Here is a 26,043-nt window from a genome sequence, read left to right as displayed (position 1 = left end):
TGATCCAACGTGAATTTTCTTGATAAAAAAATATGATTGTGCCAGGTAATGTCCATATAAAATGGCTAGAAATAGCATTTTAGCTTAGCGTAAAGCTGACAGTTTACACAAGGTTTATTCATATTTCTTCTGCTCCAAACTTACTTCAAACTTACTTCTCTGTCTGCTCGTATGAATGTAACACATCATAAGAAAGTGTTTCACTGCTGTTCAAATGCACTTTGGATTGCATCATTTGTATGTATAAAAGTTTGAATCTGAAAGGACTAAATATTAAATGAAACAAATGACAATAAAATGCAAAGTAATCTCTTCAGTAATCAAAATACTTTTTTAATGTAACTGTATTCTAATTACCAATTATTTAAATTGTAGCTGTAGTGGAATACAGTTACTCATATTTTGTATTTTAAATACGTAATCCCATTACATGTATTCTGTTACTCCCCAACCCTGAAAATAAGACATGCAAGATAAAAAGATCACAACTGGACTCTAAGATAACACATTACTGGACATATTGAGCAAACCATGTGAATTGGTAATCAGTTCTTGGCTTTTTAAACTAGCACAGAGTTACTGACAAGCGTAATCTTCTATTAGACATTTTTACATCAGTACAGAGGTGTTTACCTTCTCCTGTGGAGTGACAAAGCGCATTGTGTCAGCAGCGTGGGAAGTTCCGTTTGCATAATCAGTGTCGAGCATAATTTTGAGGTCTCACATTCCCTCTAAGATAAAATTTTTACTCCACTGATGGGTAAGTTTAGGGTCGGGTTTGGGGGATAGAGTTACTAAAATATGCAATCCTCTTCACTGTGCAACTACAAACATCTCACTGTACAACTCACTATTGGCAACTCTCTGTGGACACTTCACCTGGAAACTGTAGCTTAAAGGAATAGTTCACCCAAAAATGAAAATTCTCATAATTGTGTATGACTTTATTTCTTCTGCAGAACACAAATGAAGATTTTTAGAAGAATATTTCAGCTCTGTAGGTCCATACAATGCAAGTGAATGGGTGCCAACATTTTGATGCCCCAAAAAGCACATAAAGGCAGCATAAAAGTAATCCATATGACTCCAGTGGTTAAAGGAATAGTTCACCCAAAAATGAAAATTTGCTGATAATTTACTCACCCTCAGGCTATCCAAGATGTATATGCCCTTCTTCATCAGAACAGGAGTTAAGATTTTTAGGAAAGTATCCCAGGTTTTTAGCTTCATCCAATGCAAGTAAATGGACACCAATTTTTGACGGTCCAAAAAGCATATTTAGTCAGCATCAAAGTAATCCACACAACTCCAGTCGATTAAGTAATGTCTTCTTAAGTGAATCGATACGTTTGTGTGAAAAACAAATCGCTAATTAAAAGTATTTAACTTTAAATCGGCGCTTCTGCCAGCTCTCTGTAGCTGTTTGAATTGACCTAACTCCCGCGTGAAGTACGTTCCTCTGTGGTAAACGGAGCGGAAAGAAAGTCATATACATCTTGGATGGCCTGAGAGTGAGTAAATCAGCACATTTTCATTTTTGGGTGAACTGTTCCTTTAAATCCATATCTTCATAAGCGATATGATAAGTGTGGGTGAGAAACAGATCAATATTTCCATAAGTCCATTTTGTTAAAAATTCTTCTCCCTGCCCAGTAGGGGGCGTATGCATGAAGAATGTGAATCATCCAAAACACAAGAAGAATGTGAAAATGAAAGTTAAAGTGGAGATTGACTGAGCAGGGAGGAGAATTTACAGTAAACATTTATTAAAATATTGATCTGTTTCCCACCCACACCTATCAAATCGCTTCTGAAGACAGTAATTTAACCACTCGAGTCACATGGATTGCTTTTATGCTGACCTATGGGATTTCTGGAGCTTCAACATTTTGGCACCCATTCACTTGTATTGAATGGACCAAAAGAGCTGAGAAATTCTTCTAAAAAATCTTAATTTGTGTCCTCCTAAAGACAGAAAGTCATCCAGGATGGCATAAGGGTGAGTAAATGATGAGAGAATTTTAATTTTTGGGTGAACTATTCCTTTAAGGCCAGTTTATACTTCTGGGTCGAACCAACACCGTAGGTTCTGTGTTGGTGTGTCTGTGTCGTTCTGCGAGAACACAGCCAAGAGACTAGTTTATAGAGAGAAACTGCCTTCATTTCTGAAATAATTATACATTTCATAAATAAATGCAATGTATTTCGTGGATTCCAAAGTATTTATAAATAATTGTAAAATTAATAACGAGTTGTTGAGATTTTGGTACTGTAATATTACTTATTACACATGTTGTAAGTTAAGTAAAGAGAAAATAAATCAGGTATATTCTGTATGCTTGCTCATGAGTCGCTTAAATAATAAATAAATATTTTGGCATACTTTTGATGCTCAATGCTGTTATAAAAACATTAAATTAATTCATGACTGTGCTTGACCAACACAAAACCAGTTTCGTTTTAAAGCTTAGAAGCTGAACTTTACAATGCATATAGTCAATATTTGCTGTAATGTCGATGCGACGGGCTACATTTTCGGAGAGGTCCGTGTCAGGCTACGCCATAACTCCACATAGCCTACGGTGTAGGTTCCACGCAGAAGTATATATCTGCCTTTACACATGCCAATATGGTTATAAACACTTCTCACTGTGGCCACTAGGGGCAGTGCATCAAATTTCAGTAAGCACAGATGGAGTTTTGTTTAAAAACTTTAGAACTACTGTTTGCAAATTCACAGTGAGATCAGTCTGATAGAGTAATGCAACATTTATCGAACTATTTACGACCCCCAAAATAGCTTCAACAAACTTCAAGTTGACACAAGTTACTTTATTAGTTTATATTAATAAAGTGTTAGTAAGTCTACGAAGTGGACTTTTCTAATTTTGCAGCATTTTCTTTTTATTTATTTGTTGCTGTGAACATTTAATTTCACCGTTGACTACTGGGTGGACAGAGGGTGGAAAGTCAATCTGATGTTAATTCAAGTGGTCAATCAATATATCGCTGAGGCCAATATATCGGCCTATATTTTGTTTTTTAAATTATCAACATCAGGTAAGAAATATTAGAATAGGTAATTAGAATATCAGGTAAGAAATCAAATAGAAATGTGCCATTTGCGACATTGTGTTACCACAATTATAGTGCAACAAAGTCTCACCTTCACGTGATTTTTTCCTGTGTTGATGGATCCCCAGCGTCAGTTCTTTAAAGCACATTGTTATTAAAAAAAAAAAATCGTAACTTACACTTCACAGCAGATGCACTGGAGGACAGTTTATATATTATTAAACGTATATTGTGATTTTTAGATATTTATAATGATAGGTAAGATGCGATCGCAAACATGATTGCCGGCTATGCGTGCCGCCATATTGTTTACATTCCCATGCAGCATGGGATTCCAAGTTCATCAAGCATAGAATGTTCTAAAAAGGTTCGTCTTTCTAATAATTTCCCATTACCAGTGAAGTGCATTCTTTTAAAGTGTACTTCTGGTGGTGTATTGGTAAACAGCAGAACATGTGTTATGCAATCTCTAGTAAGACAGATCATATCATATCTGATGAGAGAACTTACACCAGCTACGACACTCTCCCGCACACACACACCTCTTATTACAACGATTAGCTGCTAATGATGTAAAGAGCTTTAATCTTATTTGGAGATGCAGTGAAAACACAAGGAGGAGGCACATGTACAGCGAGAGAGAGAAGACATGAAGATAAGTGAAGATAAAATGAAAACCGATGCACTAGTTTGATTTCATGCTAAAATGACAGACAGAATTTCAGAATTATTTGTCAAATGTTTTAAAAATTCGGTTAATAACGAAAAATGCTTCTAATCACTTTACATACCGAGATCGAATGAGGAAGAGCTTGTTAATAAAAAGCCGTGTCCTCCGTTGTGTGAACTGACACTCAGCTGAAGCCCTGCTTACCCTAGTTACCACTGATGATGCTGTCAAATTTTCCTACACCCAAAAAAATAGCTCTTTGGCTGAACTTGATTCAATCATGGACAGTGGTTCCACGTGTTTGAAAATAGTTCTTAACATAAAATTACCATGTAATCTCAACATAAACACTTTGTGTAAAAATAACCTAGTTGAATTGGGTAAACCCAACTAAATTAGATGTGTCAGTGTAACTCAAATATATTTTAGTTTATGTACTAACTAGTGAAAGTGAATGTTAGCATGCTAAACACATGCTAGTTTGTAGCTCTAATGAGCATAGTTTAGTAACTATGCTTTAGTTAACGAGGGGAGCAATCAGTTTCACATGTGACATCTAACTGTCCTCAACGTTAGCTCAAGCTTCACTCTTCACCACAATGGTAACCCCCAAAACTCCAACATAACAAAACATTAAACATTAACAAAGAAATTCTCTTTATATTCATCTTGCACACAAACACAAAAAAATAACACACATATTTTAACATTTACTCTCCCTATCGAGTCCCATGCAAAGCATGCAGGGAAATGGAAATCCACTGTTCATGCTACATTAACACCACAAAAAGTACTCATGTAGTCCCAACTCAAATGGATTAAGTAAACTTAAATTTTTCAAATTTAAATGGATAGAACTCAATGAAATCAAGTTGTGATAAAATGTTCTAGAATTGTGTTTAGTTCATTAATTTAAAGTAAATAAAAAAAAATTTTAAATTATTTTATTCAGTGATAGCGGCTGCTCTGCCACAAAAATTGAGAGAGAAGCAATCACACACAGTAAATTAATCTTGAGAATTATGAAATATCACCTCTATGAATTAGACGTAGTCCGATATATATCTGTTTTACCGATTAACCGGCATAAATCTATGCCCATAGTTGATAATGGCTTTTTTGTCATTTCAAAATAAGAGTCCCTGGTGTGTTTCGGGCTGGTTTATAATTAAAAGTCCCACGTTATGCACCAAATCTTAATTTGTTCTGGTTATTACTGGGATTTTGATAGAACAAAAAACTACATCTGGGATTTCATAATTTTTTTTTTAAATAAATGTTTTTGACATTTTATAAATCGATTTTAAAAACTATCAGCCGACTAATCATTTATCAGCCTTTCCCACCACCTTAGTTATTGGCAAAATCCACTATCGGTCGACCTCTACTGTGAATCATACACATCTACTTTTTAGTCACCAAAACGTTTTCCAGTATCCAATGGAAGGCTTAATCCAAAACAAATACATGATTTAGGGACTTTTGCTTCAGAATAAAAGCAAATGCTTACATGTTCAACGTTTTCATATTTTTTATTCATGCCTCATTTTTTGCTGGATTGAAAAATAAAGGCGAGTAGATACAATAGATGACTAATTATTAACATACTTTGGATATTATTTAAAATCAAAAAGCAAGTTTATGAACAACTTAAAAATGTGTATATCGTGATATATATTGTTATCCAACAATGTCAAGATACGTATGTTCAAAAAAAATCTGACAATCTGAACAATTATTTGTCATGCCAATAAAGCAAATTTAAAAATGATGTAGAGAGAGAGAGAGAGAGAGAGAGAGAGAGAGAGAGAGAGAGAGAGAGAGAGAGCTTGCATTTTCCTCGGTCACAGAAATGAGCTGATATCCTGTTGCTCAAAATCCGCTGGCAGTGAGGAATGCAGCTCTTCTGCGGAACAGAAAAGAATAAACACACACAGTGTTGCAACACCAACTAAGACATGCCTACAGAGAATGAATGCGTACAGTCAAACATACAAATTTACAACACACATACCCAGGGATTTGACTTATTTTAATTTATGTAAATCTGAGTGATGACATCATAACTGAGCATTAGTCTAAGTGATGACATCATAATTGAAATGGAAAGACAACCACACTGTATAATAATGTCATGATCTTAAGCCATTTCCTGTGACTCACATATTTCAGAGGCTGATATACACTTTATGACTTTCATAAGTTTTCACGATATGTCAGTGAAAATATCAGAACAATAAAATCTTAAATAATATTGTTATTTCTCAGTTCGGTTCGTACCATCCTCTCTCTCTCTCTCTCTCACACACACACACACACAAAAATCATAATCACATGCAAGAGTAGCATACAGATTTGTTCATAAGATCATGAGAATTTGGTGAGTGGTTTATTAGATTTTCTACAATGTGATTCTAAACCAGTGATTTTACGATTCAAGGTTCACATATAAGCCATTTTGGTATGAAACCATTCTGGTATAAAACACCAACTTTTTTTATGTTCCAATCAATTCCTGAGGGAAATATGTCACATTATGGAAATACAAATTGCGAATGTCATTTCATGTGGACTTTAAAAATCTACATACACAGGGCCTACAATTTAAGTTAAATGGTTAATTTTAGAAATTAGATACATTTTTATCTGCGAGAGGGAGGACAAAAAGAAAAATGAAGAAATAAGAATCTGTACTTAAGATGTGACCGTAATGTCCTTGAGTCTGTAATATCACGAGTCATATCTTGATGTTGAGAGTGAATGAAGACATGTGGCTGCTGTATGACTGTGTTAATGGGTCAGTGTGTCAGTGACCTAATATAACATGAGTGAATGTGAACCATTGTCCAAAAATATTGTAAAATGTTGTTGCCAAGGCACGTATAATAGTGACACATGGAACCTAGGGAATGGGCAATATATGAAATTAGTATAAAGAATTGTGAAATTATACTGGTATGATATATACCTAAGGAAATGCTGGTATCATGACAACACTTTTAACAGCAGTAATTCAGCATGTCAGTAAATTTGTTGCTAAATGCTGTTGTGACAATCTGCATGCAGCGGCCGTGATTAACTGTGCCAGTATCTCACCGTTCCAGCAGGTCAATGCAGCAGGGTTTTACACTATGCGTCAGTGGCCGAGTTACACTGTTACCGTACCCGGCATGCACCATGGTTGTGTCTGTTTACTAAATTAATTTACTTTGTTTAGATTCTGTAGTGGCATTTAGCGCGGATAGAATTTCATGATAAAAATATTTTTGGGGGGATTTTCTCCACAATTTGGAATGCCCAATTCCCAATGCGCTCTAAGTCCCTGTGGTGGCGTAGTGACTTGCCCCGATCCAGGTGGCAGAGGACAAATCTCAGTTGCCTCCGTGTCTGAGACCATCAATCCACGCATCTTATCACGTGGCTTGTTGAGCACGTTACCGCAGAGACATAGCGCGTGTGGAGGCCCACGCACAACTCACCACACATCCCACCGAAAATAAACCACATTATAGCAACCATGAGAAGGTTACCCCATGTGACTCTATGCTCCCTAGCAACCAGGCCAATTTGTTTGCTTAGTAGACCTGGCTGGAGTCACTCAGCACACCCTGGATTCGAACTCATGACTCCAGGGGTGGTAGTCAGCGTCTTTACTCACTGAGCTACCCAGGCCCCCCATGACAATAATACTGACAGTACGAACACGGTTACAATCAGAGATCAAAGACATAGACCCAATACCTTTTGTGAGTTCTAACTTCCAACGACTGACAAAGAAAGATGGAACGCAGTTGACAAAAGTATCTTTCGGAAAGAGAGATTCTCTCAGAAATTCTCAAAATTGGCCATAATGCTTAGCACATATCTTGAAAGCATAAACTTCCTTCATGAACAATCTTACACTTTATACAATTAGGTTTTCAAAAAGGGTTTTTAATCAAACTGATAGTTCTGGTCCTGGATACTTAATGGTAAATGAATCATTCCAGCAGTGCTAAAATACGCAATATAGTAACAGCTATCATACAAAATAGCTGTTCACCCATAGAGGCCAAATATTAACCTTCATTTACATGTCAGGGACTATATCTTCTACCGGAAGGATGTCACTTAAGGCATTTTTTTTAAATCTCCCAATAACCATACAGTTAATTCAAGAACCCTATACACATCCTTGACGGGTAGTCACAGGCTCCAACATGCAGCAATGTTCAAATCCGAGCTGTGTCATTTCCTTATCCCATCCACCACGTCTGTTTTTGACCGTCGCTGTCAATCAAAAAAATGGGAAGAAAAGGCCAAAAATAAAAGAACCCTACACAGCGAAATATAGGTCTTAATAAGAATGTCTTTGCTGAACCTAAACTTCTGCAAAGAACAACCAAAGAGCATTTATTTTTAATAGTGCAAGTATCTTGCTGACTCTGAGAAAGAAATGATAATCTTCATCTCAAGCAACAAAAAAGGCAAAATGGGAAATTCTTTTTTTAATCAGCTCTGTCATGAGCTGATAGGATCCTACTTGTATATGACGGCAACTCAGGGCTAATTTCTGAACGGCAGAGGTAACATGCCCATGATCAAGGCAAAGTCATGAGAATTTCCCTCACCTCCTGAACACCTTCAAGAGATTACAGGATGGAAAAGAATGTCAAGCATCTCACACTCTATCTCCTTTCACTTCACGTCAGCCCGGCGGCAAGTACTCGGAATGCAACTGTGCAAAATTCCCCAATACTTCCAGTGAAGGGTGGACAGGTCTTAAATATCACGACTTGTATGTACATGACTTGCTGAAAAACATAGTCATAGCCATTTATTGGCCTAAATTAACTGCACATACAATAAAGCAATGAGCCTTGAGAAGTTGTGTGTTTCAGTGATTTTACCATATTGGGGAGAGGCTTATTGCTGTTTTTAAAAATGAGAATGTGCAGTATTCATTGATGAGGCCATCTGATTTTTAAGCAGACAGAACAGGGTGCTAATACTACTGTTGAGCGGCCAAGCAAACATGATAAAGGGTGAAAAACAAGTGTGTGGATGCAGATGCGAGCACTTGGCCAACGAATTGCCTAACAAATGACTCTTATGAGCCAGATGTTTTTAGTGAATCAAAAACACTTATACATCTGTCAGATGTATCGGACTGGTTAAAATCCTACCTATTCCCATCCATACATATCGGTCTAGCACTAGTAAGATCTGTAGACTTTCTGCATTCGTGTAGAATTCAACTGATGTGCGGTTACAGTCGTGCATATAATAAGCCTATTTTACAACACTTTCGAATCTTCGTCCAATAAGATTTCAGAGTTGGAACTATTTGTTTATTGAAATCTCTTTGACAGTCTGCTTAAAAAAAAAAAAAAAAAAAATCCATTCGCACAGCTATAAATCATAATCAAAATATGTTAAAAGCCCTGTAATAAGTTCAATGTCAATGATTTTCACTCCTGAATTCAGGCATTGCATCGGTTTCATTGTTTGGCCTTGAAGATACTGGGGTGAATTGAATCTCAACACCGACCTAAGATCAGGTACTTTTAGAGTGGATTGCCAAGAAGCCTGGATGTATTGGCTGGGTGCCAGACAGTTTTGTTTTTCTCACTCAGAATCTTGCCATCTTGCTGCCGTAGCAATTACCTTTTCACCACCTTGCTCGCCATTTCCCATTTTCAGAGCGAAATCTCTTTGTATCTCTCTCTCCATCTGCGTCTCTTAGACTGTCGGCTTCATTCTCTCTCTTTTATGTACAGCAATTAAATCAGGCGAGCGGAGCGTGACTCCAGCCACACTCTGAAATTGGTTGCAGCACAAACAAAAGGATGTGACATCGTCAGACTTCAGCGGGAAACATATACGGATGAACAGGAAACATGCAGCAACTTTGTGCAAAACACCACATTAAAAGTGGCGCATTCAAAAATTACACGCCACAGTACCTCAGACATGCTGAAAAAGCATATTGGCAATAGGGATGTGCAAAATTATACAACTATACAGTCGGTGTTAAGGAAGCTCTGTATATGTATTTAGGCTGGTTTATGGTCATTTCATGTCCACCACATACCAATCAGACGCTAGACTGACCACATGACCAAGAACACAGCAATGAAGCTGAGGGAGTAATAAAACGCACTCACCAAAACCGTCATCTCTTAGTGAATCAAAGTGAATCAGTATCATGCCTAAAATGAACACAAGTGTATTAGTATTAAAGATTTCAGGAGGATGTATACCAGGATTACAGGTGTCAGTAATTAAGTGGCCACAGAAGTGTGAATATAATGTGGGCCCATTATAACGTGTTTGTTGTTTTTTGTGTTGTAAGAGGTGCCAGTCTTTCCCTGCTGGCCTGCCTGGCACCAAATCAGTGCTTTAGCTAACAAAAGACGCTCAGGAGTTTCACAGAGAGGGATTTTATCCTAACAAATATCAGATGAATGAAAGCCATTCAATAATAAAACTGTCTAGACACAGAAGTGCACATACACACACACACACACAAAGATAGAAATGACAAATGCATACACACACTTATTATTGGTGTTTGCTAGATAAGGCAAGCATCACTATAACAATGGCTCAAACTTAGGGTTTAAAAAAAAATAAAAAATAAAAATAAAAAAAACGTATTAAGCTTCTGGTACTATTTAGTATTAAATCTGGTGAGTGTAATTTCTTCAATGTTAAAGTGTTAATGTTCATATCCCAGCTTTATATCCAAAGTCAACTGTAAGGAAACCATTTGTAGGTTGATTCCACATCTGGAGGACGACAAGGTGCATTCTAAAATGCGAAACAATTGTTTCTATACGTTTCTATAATTATTTTCTGACGCCCAGCTACGACTCTGAAGGCTGTTCAAAATTCTTTCGCACCATGGGGCTCCTCCAGTGTTTCCCATTAATTACCTAGACTATGTCTCATAATAACATAAAAGATCTCTAACGTTGTGTAACGTTGTCTCACCGCATGCTCACACACACACTGGAACTACATGACTGCATCCGAGACACCAAGGCATTTTGAGGACACAACATTGTTTGAGGTAAGTAACGTTAACTAATGTTACAGTATCCACTGCAGTTATCCACTAGTCCAAACATAATTTTATCATTATTTTTGAAGGGGCAAGTGAAAGAGCATTTTACTTGCCCAACCAGACAAGCAGACTGCTTAAAACATTAAGACCTTTATCACAGTCCGTGTGTCGTCTGGTTTCGAATAGTAGCATAACCAAACATCCAGCCCATCGATCTGTCTATGGAAAAATCGCAGATTTTCTAAATAAATTTAGCCAACTTGGATGCACTTGGCAGTTAACAAACATCAGACGTTTAATTGTTTCTTTGGATTAACACAGCACTTCACCATATGTATTATCTACCACTTTAATGCGTAATAGTATCTGAGCGAGGCGATTATCAGCGCAAAGTTTTCCCAGTTCATGAGGAGCTGCGCATGATGTTCAGCTTACTCCCAGAGGATTATTGTGCTAAACCCAAGTCTGAAGAGACAGCGTTTAAGTGTTTTAATGTCATTGTTTTCACTATTGTAAATATAACACAGTTGTAGACACTGGGACATTTTCTTCCTTATGTTTTACTTACATTGCATTCGGTCGCGACTCACGAGTGGACACTTCCCCAATCATCGTACTCAAACCACAAGGAAATAACTCCACGTTTACAATGATTAAACCAGATATTTTCTGTAATCGGACTCTGGGATGGAGAGGTTTCTTTATTTGAACATTATGGTTATATAGATGGCATCATGAGGAAGGAAAATTACGTGGATATATTGAAACAACATCTTAAGACATCAGCCATGAATTTAAAGCTCGGTCGCAAATGGGTCTTTCGAATGGACAATGACCCCAAGCATACCTCCAAAGTTGTGGCAATATAGCTTAAGGACAACAAAGTCAAGGTACTGGAGTGGCCATCACAAAGCCCTGACCTCAATCTGATAGAAAATTTGTGGGCAGAATTGAAAAAGCATGTGCGAGCAAGGAGACCTACAAAACTGACTCAGTTACACCAGTTCTGTCTGGAGGAATGGGCCAAAATTCCAGCAACTTATTGTGAGAAGCTTGTGGAAGGCTACCCAAAATATTTGACCCAAGTTCAACTATTTAAAGGCAATGATACCAAATACTAACAAATTGTATGTAAACTTCTTACCCACTGGGAATGTGATGAAATAAAAGCTGAAATAAATCATTCTCTCTACTACTATTATCCTGACATTTCACATTCTTAAAGTAGTGATCCTAAATGACCAATTTTTTCTATGATTAAATGTCAGGACCTGTGAAATTTAGTTTTAATGAGTTTTAATGTATTTGGCTTGTAATAGTCTTTGTCTCATCAAACATATTTCTCAACACAACTTTGATAAAGTAAGGGCGGCAGCATAAAGTAAAAGGATGTGTCTGGTGGACAACATAGTGCGTTCTAAAATTTGAAACAATTATTTACTATGAAAGAAAACACACACTGCCGCTCGCCATTTTCAGAGGCTGCTCAAAGTTCTGTAGTGCCATGGAGGTCAATTCACATAGTTTTCCATTAAATTTGACCCAAATAATTTTCAAAAGACAAAGATTATTTACTCTCACTAGATGATATATTGTGTATATGCATCTATAGAAAAGCCTACAAAATGTATTTTCAGTTAAAAGTATGTCTTTTTGTGGTTGACAGCTTGAATGAAACCTCTTCAAGGCTACAAACAGAGAAAATGCATAACTTAAAATCGTTCAGTTATACCAGTTTCATACACTAACCTGCAAATTCATCAACATCACTCTGTTCATTCTTGAAGAGGTACAAAAACCTTCGTAAAGCTCCAGTGTATGGTGACGACTAGATCCACAACAATAACAACTGCCTTGTCCTATCCACGACTGGCCTTTTGTGGTCTCCCAATGCTATTATGCCAGACTACATTTAATAGAAGCAAACTTACAGTGAAGCATGCAAATTAGGCTTCTAATTTAATGTTGGTTAATGTTAATATATTGATGTCTTAAAATGTATTGATAAAATAATGTGCCGATCAATAATTGATATATCGATATATTACTAGTTTAGGGTTCCCATGCATCCTGGAAAACCTGGAATTTTGCAATGCATTTTTCCAGACATAGAAAAGTCATGGAAAATTAGAAAAATACCTAAATGTCCTGGAAAATATTTTAGTATAATAAAACGGTTTGACTGTGTTGCTCGGAATAGGAGTCAAATACACAAATTGTTTTGTTATTGTTGGTGGCTGCAAATTGTGTAACAACGTCAACAGGTAAGGACGCTTACACCCTCATGATTGATTACAACATGTGCTTGGCAGTCGCAGACCAACCGAGGCAGATCACTTGACTGGTTACAGCTACAGCTAATCACGTGCTTGGCTACAGCAGCGTGTGCACAGTAAGAAGCAGCACTCATGAAACTTCTCATTCATAAACAAACTAAGTGACCTGGTACATGTACCAATCGACTGAATGAGAGGGGCATGTTGTTCGTTTACTTCAGCATCGCCATGTGAGTCTACCTTGTTCATCCCGGAGAGAAAAGGGCAGAAGAGCTATTAATGTGTAAAAGTGACTGATGTTTATACACATTGAGGGGCTTTCACATGACTCGCGTCAGTGCTGCCGAATACATTGAAGTCTACGCGTCAGCGCAACCTCGGCTCCAACCTCACACCAGTGTTTTTCACATGTTTTTGCATCACAAATGATGTCTTTGTGAGTACAGAGCTATAACAAATATTTTAAAACTGTCCAAATTTATGAAAATATATTGAATGTCTCATTATTTATTTTGATTATTACCTTATCGTTTCCGAGTATCCAGAGACCCCAGTTATTTAACTACAGTAATTACATTCACCAAAAAAAAAACAAAAAAAAACACTAAGACCTAAATATAAACAAGTCGAGTCCTCTTTATTTTCTGCAATCAAAGCAATTGCCAATTTTTCTCTTCCAAATACAATGTTTTCAATGTTTATTGTGCACACCTCCCGCTCATAAATTCGCCCCTCCGTGACGCTTTCTGCAACGCTTGTCATGTGGAGGGAAACGCGCCGCTTGACGCTGCCGTTGAGTGGAGCATTGAAGCCACGACTCAACTTATGTGAAATGCACTTTGCAATGACATTATTGAAACTCAAAATTATTATTATTAGGCTATTACTGTTGACTTTTCAAATAAAAGTCATGCTCAGCAGTTAAAATGCAGTAGGAAAATGATACAGTAGATCTGCTTTGTTCTTATAATCCTTAAATACTATAAAGTCTCTGGGCAGATTTTGGTCATGAACATCTCAAAATGATTCAATGACTCACTCAATGCACATAAGATGCTCATTTGTCGCCACCTAGTGGCATCTCCAGAAGTAGTCACAAAACTAGTCAATTAATGAAACTGAACAAATTTGTGAAACAGAAGCAAGCCACAACAACCTACCCTTTATTTTTGCAGCTAATTCTGCACAATTGTGCAGATAATTTGCTATACTTGAGTCACCATTCTATGTTATATGTCCTATTATTTGTATGTCTATTTATACTCTTACCTTGTTTTATAATAGCTTAAGTTGGTGATTTTAGCTTATTCTTTAAAAAAAAATTTATTAAAAAAAAAAAAAATAAAACATGTATGTGCATCAGCGTTTGTCTCACCTTTTTCACCCCTCATGAGTTTGCATCCCTGCGAGTGATAAACTTTAGACAATGATGACAGTCGTACCACTGATTTTTTTAATTTATATTAATTCACACTGGGTTGGTAGCGTGGTGATTCAGCCTTAATACCTCAGGATGTGAATTAATTTTCAATAATTTAACGATTGGAGTCAGCTTATACCACATTTACCACATGTAGTATAAAGAAAACGCAGAATGTCATAGAATATGAAACATTTGGACGAAAATTAATGTTTGAATGTCCAATTAATCAAATAAAAATTGTGATATGTGATAATTAAACTAAAAAAAGACTCTGATTTAATTGAATAAATAAATAATCTGCAAGTGATGCGTGCTTCAAAATGAATGTGTAGAATCTGCCACTCATACACTGAAAACACCTCATCATGATCACAGCAGAGAAAGCTTCACCAATCAGAGAATTGCCACCAACTAAGCCCACAAAACATGCCTCGGAGTGACCACCCACTCCCATGATGCACTTTGAATGAAGTAATCGAGTCGGTGTCTCTTTACCCTTAAACTACTTATCTATTAGAACATATCGTAATATTTTGAAATAAACGTTAAATATATTGTTTCTATACTTATAATCAACCATCTAAAATCAATAGTTTTATATATTCCCATTTCTTTTTATAAAATGACATCATTCGCAATGCTTCATGTGATTGTAGTCTGTGCCCTCATGAAAGGTGTTAAGTACACAGTCTAACTTTGTCTGATTTTCAACAACTTTTTTGCCTCAAAGCAAAGTTTGTGATGTTGTGACTTACCTCAGAGCTGGTTGGTTTGGTTCATGGCTTTCAACTCTTTTATGAAGGATTTAATGAAAAGTCTATGGGAAAAATACATGGAAAAAAATACTTTCGGAACCCAGATAGCTGAATAAGTGGGCGGGCACTATTGCACTCTATTACATTCCTCGGTTTGCTTGGGTGGCCCGTACAGCCTGACGCAGCAACATTGTCTCGACCAATGGTTTGAGTGTGGGGTGGGACAACCTGTTTGAACAACCAATGGAAAACAGGGAGAGTTTTCTGGAAACTGTGGGCAAACAGTGATTACTTTTGCAATTCTGCTAGTGAATTGCAGGCTTGTGATGCATAAATTATACATTTCAGCTTTAAACTAACTCATTTGTACTATAGACATGAACAATACCTCAAACCGTGCAGCTTGTAGAAAAGAGGTATGCTATAAATTTCCTATATTTTCAACTGCAAGACGAGAAATAAAGCTGAAGAAATCCCTTAGACTTAAATTGATGGAGGGACCCATGCCATATCTAGCGACCAGAATAACAGAATCTCAGATGCTGGACTCTTTTGACTCGGACCAGTAAGCAACCCCCAGGGCCAACCTCCCAGAACTGCATAGCAACGGCCAGGCAATCACCCACAACACTCTAGCATCATGGCAGTGAGTTTTGCGTGGGCAAGCACCACTCTAGCTACCTGTTATTCTTTTTCACACACACACATACACACACAAACACACACACAGTTGATCAGAAAACAGATGCACATTTAGACACTCTGCCAAACACGTACACAAACCAACAACACAGTGAGAAATCAGACACGCACCACACAGGTGCCCTACGCCGCTCATTGTGCCATCTTCACCTCTAATTAAGTACCTGGGGTGAGTTTAAGGGCTACTGTCCTGCTGAATTAGACATAAAACAAGATCAGGTTAATATTTAATAGCAGTCCCAAGCAACATGATAGTGGTGGAAAGAGAAGAGGTATGCTTTTTTCCTAATGTATTACATTTTGCATACGCCCACCAGTTCCAGACAAACATCAACAAGTCGATGGCTATTTTTCTGTATTTTGTCAATCTTGGCAGCTGGATGCCATATTGAACAAGTAACACTTATCTGTCCCAATTGCTCTAACAATACATTTAATACAAATAAACCAATTTAGCTTCACTGGGCAGCCATTTCACAAGACAAGAAAACATGTCATAAGGGTGTAATGATCTCCAAGGGGAAGATTGTTTTAAACATTGACACATGCATGCCTATCATTGGTATAATGCGGGGTCTGGTGATGGGTTGGAAAACCATGAAGCCATACTGTTACCATGCCAGCATCCCAAACCAATATTCCAGATCTCTGCCAGGTTGGAATAAAATGCATGAGTCCCAACATGTATGAACAGGTCACCCCCAGCTCTTTGTTAAGCAGAAGTTGCACTTGAAAAAAACCGGCTGCCTAGTGCACTGCCGTGTACAGATTCTAACCACAACGCAGTTTTCGTATTGCTTTCGCTGCAAACCGCGAAGGATTGTGGTGAAATGTATACGCACTAATTTTATCAATTTAATTTGATCTCGTTTTATGCACTGTCACAGATCCTCCAGCGCTGCCATAAGTAAATGCCCTAAACCTCGAGTACACCGCATTATCCGGCGGTACACTGCCGCTTCCCTCCCAGGCATACAGGCGCCTTACCTCGGCACGCAGCTCGGGGACGATCGGTCCACTTCCCAGGTGGCGTACAGGTTCATGTGCACCGGGCGATTGGAAGTGATCGCCGCCGGTTTGGAGGGCTGCGGAGACGGTACGTTTCCAGTCCTCGGGAGCCCTCCCCGCTCCGACATACTGGAGGTACCTTATGTTTAAAAACAACAAAAGAAAACCCAAATAAAACGGCGAGCTCTGGAAGCGCAGCTTTCCTACTGCACAACAATCATCTGTCTGCGAGGATCGTGGTTCGACCGGTCCGCTTGTGACGATTGCTTCGCCCGCGGTGCGCTGCTGTTATATCCGCTCGTTGAAACTCGCTTCTAATGTTTTCTTAAGTTGCGTTAGTTGTTTATCGCTGCAGGAAGCGGAAATTTAATTTTTTTGCCTTGCAGAGTAGCGCCACGGCCGAAGAGCTACGCCTCCTGTGAAAGACATACACTAACCCAACCCTTGAGAGAGAGAGAGAGAGAGAGAGAGAGAGAGATAGAGAGAGAGAGAGGTACGAAATGAGAAATAATATTATTTAAGATTTTATTGGCCTGATATGTTGTTTTCCTTTTACAGTTTAACACGATACATCGTATGCCTGTTTTGTCGTTTTTTGTTTTGTTTTTTATATGAAAGTATAGAATTTCCAAGATTTTAATTAGCATCATAGTGAATGAATTCTGAATTAAAGCGCCCGAATTCCGCGCGTTCATTCTCCTTTGTGACGTCATACGACCTTGGGGGGGGGGGAAGGAAAACATGTTATTCCGTCATTATTTAACCAAAAGCTTATATTTATGGTTTTTGAGAACACAATAACATCGTAAAGCAAAACTGTGAGCTTCAGCTTTTCTCAAGATATTTTTGTCATGTGTCCATACATTTTATTTATTTTATAATATATTTTATATTATTACATTTAACAACATTTGACAACCAGACCGTGTCCAAATACTTTTTGTAATTTTGAGCAGTATATCTATAATTTTATAATTTCAAACTTAGACTTCTATTTGTGAAAAACACTTTGCTTTGGAAAGTGTACTTGTGTATTTTGTCTAATACAATGACATTAACTGTATTTAATGTAACCTTGCTCCATGTTTCACACTGTTCATACTTTACCCTGTATTATTAATTTATATTGTACACAATTTGGGTTTAAGGGCTTCATGTGACAAGTGTGAAACATTACTTAAAGGGATAATTAATCCAAAAATGTAAATTCTCTCATTTACTCACCCTCATGCCATCCCAAATGAGTAAGGCTCTCTCTCTTTTGCTGAACAAAAACGTAAAATGCTAGTGAATGGAGGCCAAAATTTTAAAGGTCCAAAAAGCATATAAATAATCTATAAGACTCCAGTGGTTAAATCAATATCTTCATAAGCTATATGATAAGCGTGGGTGAGAAACAGATCAATATTTGAGTAAATTTTTACTATATATTCTCCTCCCTGCCCTATAGGTGGCAATCTGCATGAAGAATGTGAATTGCCAAAAAACAAAAGAAGAAGAATGTGAAAGTGGAGATTCACAGTAAAAAAGGACTTAAATATTGATCTGTTTCTTTTTTATTGATCTGTGGCTTTTACGATTATGCCGATTAATGACATAACATTTTGTATTTTTCTTAAGGTGTATGTGTGCTTCATATTTAACCTGTAATCATATAATAAAATAGGGATATATGACTTCATTTAATGCTTTAAAAACTTGGAAAATATTGTTCAGGGGTAAAATGACAAGAATGACAAGTTTTAAATAGCAATATATTTTCAAATACTTAAAATATGTAAAATATTTTTAAACTTTAGTCTTTGTCCATTTTATATTTAAACTGTTTTTGGAACCCAGCCAATATGAATAGCTATTATATTATATTATATTATATTATATTATATTATATTATATTAAAACAGTATATTTCTGTCCTAAATGTTTCACTTTCATAGGTTAGATTAAACCCACGAGCCCTTATTTTGCATAAAAGAAGAACTTCAAGATTCTGTGTGTATTTAAAAAGGTCATGATATGCCTTTTTTATTATTTTAATATGTTCCTTGACATTCACTTATAATATTAGTAAAGGTTTTTGCACATAAACCAGTCATATATTTGTTAAACATGATAATTTTCCACCCTCATTCTGACCCTCTCTCAGAAACACTCTGTTTTGGTGCTGCTTCTCCTTTAAGACATGACAGTAAACGCCCACTGCTCTGATTGGCTCTCTGATCATCTCACTGCTCACCACTGCTGAGCGGCTATGGAAGTGATTAAAGGTAAAATAGCCATTAATATGTTGTTGTGGAGGCGATCAGATGCTAATGTTTACCACAGTGTGACATCACAATATGGAGGAAGTAGAGAACGAGTCGTTTTGACAGCTTGGTTTCAACAAATGCTCTTTGTGCACTGAGGAGAAAGTTTTGAGTACTGAAACTTACCGTATGTTTTATAATACAATGACCTCATATATTTCAAAATTTGATTCTTCATGTCTTGAATCAGCATTTAAACCCCACAACCCCCCCTCCCTGACCCCGCCCCCCCCCAGAAAAACAACCCAGTGGTCAAACATAAGTAAATATATAGAAATAAAAATCAAACCAACACACATATATACATATATAAAAATATATATATACATATATATATATATATATATATATATATATATATATATATATATATACACACATACATACATACATACATACATACATACACACACATAATAATCATACTAACTATATTACACTACTCTCTCCACACCCCACCCAAGAGCCCTCCAAAAACTCCAAATACCTGCCCCATTTCCGTATAAATGTATCCAAGCCAACCCGTCTTCCCGATGACACCTCCTCATAAACTGCCACCCTCCCCACCTCCGTGCACCACTCCGGATATGGGGGCGCACCAGCTGACCTCCAACCCCTCAAAATAACCTGCCTGGCAATCATCACACAGGTCAGAACCCAGTTCTCTATATGGCCATCCCCCACATCGATGACCGCCCCATCGCCCAGAACACAAAGTCTGTGGCAAAACTGAACCTGAGTGCCCACCACGTCGCACACAAAATTCTGAACCTTCGACCAGAATTTCTGGATCTCGACACACCACCAAAAAACATGGGCCATGTCTCCATCCTCCGATTGCCATCTCCAGCAGGTGGGTGTGTCTTTAAGACCAAGCCTATACAGTCTAGAGGGGTCCAATAAAATCTATGCAAAATTTTGAATTGTATAAGATGCACCTTTGCATCTCTAGTTGCAGACTTAACGTTTTTAAGAATCTTATCCCACACTCCTTCCTCCAATGCCAAGTTGAAATCTTTCTCCCATACTCTGTTGAGAGAAGTTAAGGCTCCGTCCCCCATACTCTGAATTAACAGGGAGTAGTACACTGATGCCTCATGACCTTTTCCAAAAACCGCAATCACCTATCCCAAAGCATCTGCCTCCTTAGGGGGGTGTGTGCTACTCCCAAAAATAGTACAAAGCAGGTGGCGCAGTTGTAAATACCTATAAAACTGAGGTCTGGGGATCCCAAAATGTTGGACCAAGTTTTCAATTGATCTCAACACTCCACTTTCATATAGGTCACCGAGTGTAGCAACCCCCCTCACAATCCACTCTGGCCAGCAGAAAGGGGACTTGTCAATACACAATCTTGGGTTCTGCCATATGCTCGAGGCAACATTTAAATAAGTGTCCAATTTAAACAATCTGGACACTTTAGTCCATACAGAGTGTAAATGCTAAATAACTGGGTGTGACTTAACTTTTCCAAATAGTTTCGTAGAGATGCTTTGTAATGGCGAAATAGGGGCAAGAACTGCCTGTTCAATAACAAACCAGGGAAGGGCTCTCTCAGGTGGAAGTGACAAATGAGCCAAATGTCTGAGACTGAACGTATAGTAATAAAAAAAAATCTTGGGTAGGCCTAGCCCACCTTTGTCTATCGGCCTATGTAACTTATTAAAATGCAATCTGGGATGTTTACCATTCCAAATGAAGGACTTCGCTATGCTATCAAATTGCTTGAAATAAGAGAGGGGAACATCTACAGGGAGAGATTGTAGCAGGTAGTTAAATTTTGGAGTACAATTCATTTTAATAACATTAACCTTCCCAATCATCGCTAAATGTAATGAAGCCCACCTGCCCACATCGCTCGAAACCTTTTTATTAAAGGGTCAAAATTAACACTAACTAAATCAGACAAATTTGTTGGGAATAAAATTCCCAAATACTTAATGCCCTGTTTGGGCCACTGGAAGGCGCCCAGCTGGAAAGCCATTACTTGACATTACGCTGTCAGAGCCAAAGCTTAGGATTTAGACCAGCTGAATTTGTATCCTGAGAACTTGGAAAAGGAATTAATAATTCTGTGGAGGCAAGGCATAGATCTAGTAGGTTTAGTGACAAATAATAAAATATCATCTGCATAAAGCAGAAGCTTATGCACCACACCTCCCGCAACCACCCCTGGAAAATCATCCTCCTTTCTTATCGTGGTTGCTAACGGTTCCAGGGCAAGACAGAACAATAATGGGGAAAGAGGGCAGCCCTGCCGAGTGCCCCTATTCAGAGTAAAATAATCTGAAATTAATCCATTTGTTTGTACCGCTGCTACAGGGTGTCTATAAAGTAACTTAATCCAACCAATAAATGTACTCCCGAATCTATACATTTCCAAAATCTTAAAAAGATAATCCCATTCTACCATATCAAACGCCTTTTCGGCGTCAAGTGAGATGGCAGCGATCGGAGATTGATCATTCACTACTGACCACATGATATTGATGAGATGCCTGATGTTATCAGAAGAGTTATGGCCCCGAATAAATCCCACCAGATCTATATGTATAAGAGATGTCATAACCTTAATTAATCGGTTAGCCAAAATTTTTGTTGGATCAGAGAGACTGGATGGTAACTTTTACACTCACTTGGATCTTTGTCCTTTTTAAGAATCAGACTGATCCGGGCTTGTGTCATGGTTGGAGGAAGCTTTCCATTCTTTAATGATTCAGTATAAACTTCTAACAGAAGTGGAGCCAGTTCTGTATCATAAGATCTAAAAAATTCTGTGGCAAAACCATCTGTCCCCGGAGACTTGCCAGTAGGTAGGGACTTAATTACTTCGTCAAGCTCTTCCAAGGTTATCTCAGAATCAAGAGAGTTTTTTTGCTCAATTGTCAGTTTAGGAAGATCTAATGGTTCCACAAAGTTTCTAATATCTTCATCAGTACACAAAGATGTGGAACTATATAACTGTCTTGCCCTGAATAACCAAAACTCCACTTTCCGCGACAAAATAGTATTATATCTATATTTCAATCGGGTTAATTCTCTGAGGCCATCAGCTGACATACAGCGCTTCAGCCCTGCCTCTGCACTTTTAATATTTCCTTCCAACTCCACGAGTTCTCATGCTTTGGATTTTTTGATGAATGAGGCATACTGTATGATCCAACCCCTAAGAATTACCTTAAGAGCCTCTCAAGCCATGCCCACAGAGGATACTGAGGACCAGTTGGTCTCCATATAAACATTGATTTCAGTCTTTAACATTTGTTGGAAATCAGGATTTTGCAAAAGGGATACATTAAGGCGCCAACTATATGATTTCTTTTTCTCTATATGTGGCATCACCTCTAAACTCACCAGGGTGTGATCTGAGACTAAAATGTTTCCAATTGAGCAATCCACAACAGATGAAATGAGGGATTTGGATATAAAAAAAAATCTATTCTAGAATAAATCTTATGGACTGATGAAAAAAAATGCATAGTCCCTACCAGATGGGTTCAAAAGTCTCAAATATCAAATATCCGTAAGATTTTTACACTTCCTGTGAAGCGTCAGTGTTGCTCTAGGGGGTTTACACACTTTTGCTTCACTGTGACCAAGGACTGAGTCCATCAAAAGATTAAAGTCTCCTCCCAATATTATATCATGAGGGGTGCCAGCATTTTGCAGCATCCCTTCAAGATCTATAAAAAAGCCCTGATCATCAGCGTTAGGTGCTGATGAATCAACCTTTGCCCTTGAATTTAAGCTAAAACAATAATGACTAATTTATCTTTAGTCTGTTTGAGACATTTGAATTGTAGATGTTTATTAATCAATATAATGACTCCCTTGCTCTTACTTGAGCCAGCACTAAAAAAAACATGTCCACCCCATATCTTCCCAAATTTTTCAGCTTCCTGCGGGGAGAGATGTGTTTCTTGAAGAGACACTATATCATATTTCTTACGTTTAAGAAAAGTAATAACCTTCCTTCTTTTTATGGGGTGCCCCAACCCATTCACATTCCATGTGGAGAGAGATAGTATACTCATATTAAGATTTGACATTTTGATATAGTAGAAAATTGTGAATTAATTGTGTAAAAAACAAAATTATACAGACCACATTCCCCATTAGTGAAACAATCAAACCCCGAACATCCCCCCGAACAAAACAAACAGAAAAAAAACATGCGCATTAACCCCGCGCACGACAGCGCCAACTGGCGACAATCCCTCTAAACTCAAATGGTCCATGAATGCCCACGAGCCCCCATGACAACTTTGCCATCGGATTGCACAATTTTGCCTCAAAAATGTGTGAGTTAAAATTACATAACAGAAAATTCTTTGTAAAATAAACCCAGCCAATAGGAAGAATGAACACAAAGAATGTGTAGATTCATTCACAGAACTGTCTCAAAGGTGTGATCTTCCACAAAACAAATTCCAGCTGATATAAAATGTTCAGATATGTTCAGTGTATGTTCAGCCGGCTGTTATGAGTTCAGCGGATGACGTAATCATTCCAATGTCCCGTTAAAATACTCAACAAAACAAACTCCAGCCAGCAAGGGGAATAAGCATGAAGAACGAACAGATTAATCCACAGCAGTCCCAAAGGAGTGTTATTCAATAGAACAAGCTCCAGCCGCTAGGCGGAACTAATACATAAGAAACAAAACCGGCATCCCGGTTCCCCGGATGGTCGAGTCTGTTCACTCGGAGGCTGCATAAAAGTATATACCATGACTTACACAATCCGTCAACTTTTTAAAAGACATCCTTTGCGTGAACATGTAGATATTTTGTGGTCATCCGTAGTGCCACTCTCAAAATGGCCGGGAACTTCAATGCAAAAGTAATCTTTCATCAATGCAAAAGTTTCTTTAAGGAAAAGTGTTATTCACAAAACAAGCTCCAGCCGCACGGCAGAGCCAACGCAAAAAGAAAAAAGAAACCAAAATGTCGCCCAGCTCCCTCAAGAGTAAGTACAGCGAGTCGACCCACTCACATGAGAAACACCAAATGGTATACTCACCCATTGATTCAATAAAAGACATTGCCTGATTGGGACATGTAAATACTTTGCGACCGTCCTTCGTTTCTATTCTCAGTTTGTCCGGAAACATCAGAGCAAATCTTTCGCTGATGTAAGAGTTTCTTACATTCCTTGAACCGATCGTGTTTCTCTCTTGTCCAACTCGCAAAGTCCGGGAACAAGAAAATATTATGGTTCTTCCAAGAAAGCTTCCCTTTGCTCCTCGCCTGGTGCAACACATGATCTTTATCGGATGATCTCAGAAATCTGGCCAGGATTGATCGGGGCCTATCTCCCTCAGCAAATCTGTGAGCTGGGACTCTGTGAGCTCGCCTGATTTCCAGTTTATGGCCTGTTATGTCGAACAGACTCGGGAAAAGCACGTCTAAGAATTTCACCATATCTCTGCCCTCCTCATGCTCAGGAATTCCAACAATTCGAACGTTATTCCTGCGGATTCTATTCTCAAGATCTTCAAGCTTTTCAAGGAGATGTTCCAAATCAACTTTGGTCACGGTCCGATTAGCAGTTAATTCCCTCTACGAAGACTCCAGACAATCGATTCATCTCTCAACATCAGTCACTCTTGTAACTAACTAACTCTAATTTTATTTCCATCGCCATAATCGATCGACGAATTACAGCGAGATCCTCCAAGTCAGCAAGAACCTTCGTCAACATCACCGACATGTTGGACAACTGACGCTGGATCACCTCTCCTGCCGCGCCATCCAAATCGAGTCCCCGGCCTGTAGGCCTGACGGGGGTTTCATCCTGAACACGTAAGTGTCTTTTAATGTCTCCAGAGCCCAAGGATTTTGACTTCTTTGCCATGTTTTGCCTCAAAGAGCAAATGTGTAACTGGGTGTATCAAATTTCACCAGGTTATAACATGAAAATAATACAAAATTTAGCAAAGTGCGCAGAGCTCGTCACTCAACACACCTTCAAGACAGTTCTGTGAATGAATCTACATGTTTTTTCTGTTATTCTGCCTGTTGGCTGGGGTATGTTTTACAAAGTATTTTCTGTTATTGTAATTGTGCCTCACAAAATTTGTGCAGAAGCATCGGACTCGAGCAATCCGATGGAAAAGTTGTCGCGGGGGCTCTCGTAGGCATACATGGACTCTTTGAGTTTAGAGGGATTGTCGCCGGTTGGCGCTGTCGTGCCCGGGGTTAATGCGCAGTCTTTTTTCTGTTTGTTTTGTTCCGGGGGGAAGTTCGGAGGTTGATTGTTGCATTAATGGGGAATGTGGTCTGTATAATTTTGTTTTTGACACACTCATTTTCTTTTTTTTATTATATCAATATGTCAAATGTTAATGTGAATGGGTTATCTCTCTCCACATGGAATGTAAATGGGTTGGGGTACCCCATAAAAAGAAGGAAGGTTATTTCTGTTCTTAAGCGCAAGAAATATGATATAGTGTTTCTTCAAGAAACGCATCTTTCCCCGCAAGAAGCTGAAATATTTGGGAAGATATGGGGTGGGCATGTTTTCTTTAGTGCTGGCTCAAGTAAGAGCAGGAGAGTCATTATATTGATTAATAAACATCTACAATTCAAATGTCTCAAACAGATTAAAGATAAATTAGGAAGAGTTATTGTTGTGTTAGGAGAAATTCAGGGGCAAAGGTTGATTTTGGCTAATATTTAAGCACCTAACGTTGATGACCAGGGCTTTTTTTATAGATCTTGAAGGCAAGCTGCTGGCATCTCTCAAGACATAATATTGGGAGGAGACTTTAATCTTTTG

General features: G+C 38.1%; 1 protein-coding gene across 3 annotated transcripts in view; it reads right to left on the bottom strand.

The window, feature by feature from the left end:
• Positions 1-17,361, bottom strand: part of LOC127452803 (phosphofurin acidic cluster sorting protein 1-like) — a 129,567-nt gene extending 112,206 nt beyond the window's left edge. For 2 of the 3 annotated variants that reach the window (XR_007899315.1, XM_051718532.1), the window contains exon 1: positions 16,937-17,360. Coding sequence is in view for 2 of the 3 variants with exons in the window: in XM_051718532.1 (XP_051574492.1) it covers positions 16,937-17,085 (149 nt within the window). In the remaining variant the exon portion in view is untranslated. Of the gene's footprint in view, positions 1-16,936 lie in introns of all 3 variants that reach the window. The other variant, XM_051718544.1, reaches the window with a different exon arrangement.
• Positions 17,362-26,043: the final 8,682 nt, after the last annotated feature.

Source organism: Myxocyprinus asiaticus, chromosome 2 (genome assembly GCF_019703515.2).
Source record: "Myxocyprinus asiaticus isolate MX2 ecotype Aquarium Trade chromosome 2, UBuf_Myxa_2, whole genome shotgun sequence".
Taxonomy (NCBI): Eukaryota; Metazoa; Chordata; class Actinopteri; order Cypriniformes; family Catostomidae; genus Myxocyprinus; species Myxocyprinus asiaticus.
Note: the sequence above shows the minus strand (reverse complement) of the source record. Positions and strands in the feature narration are given on the sequence as shown.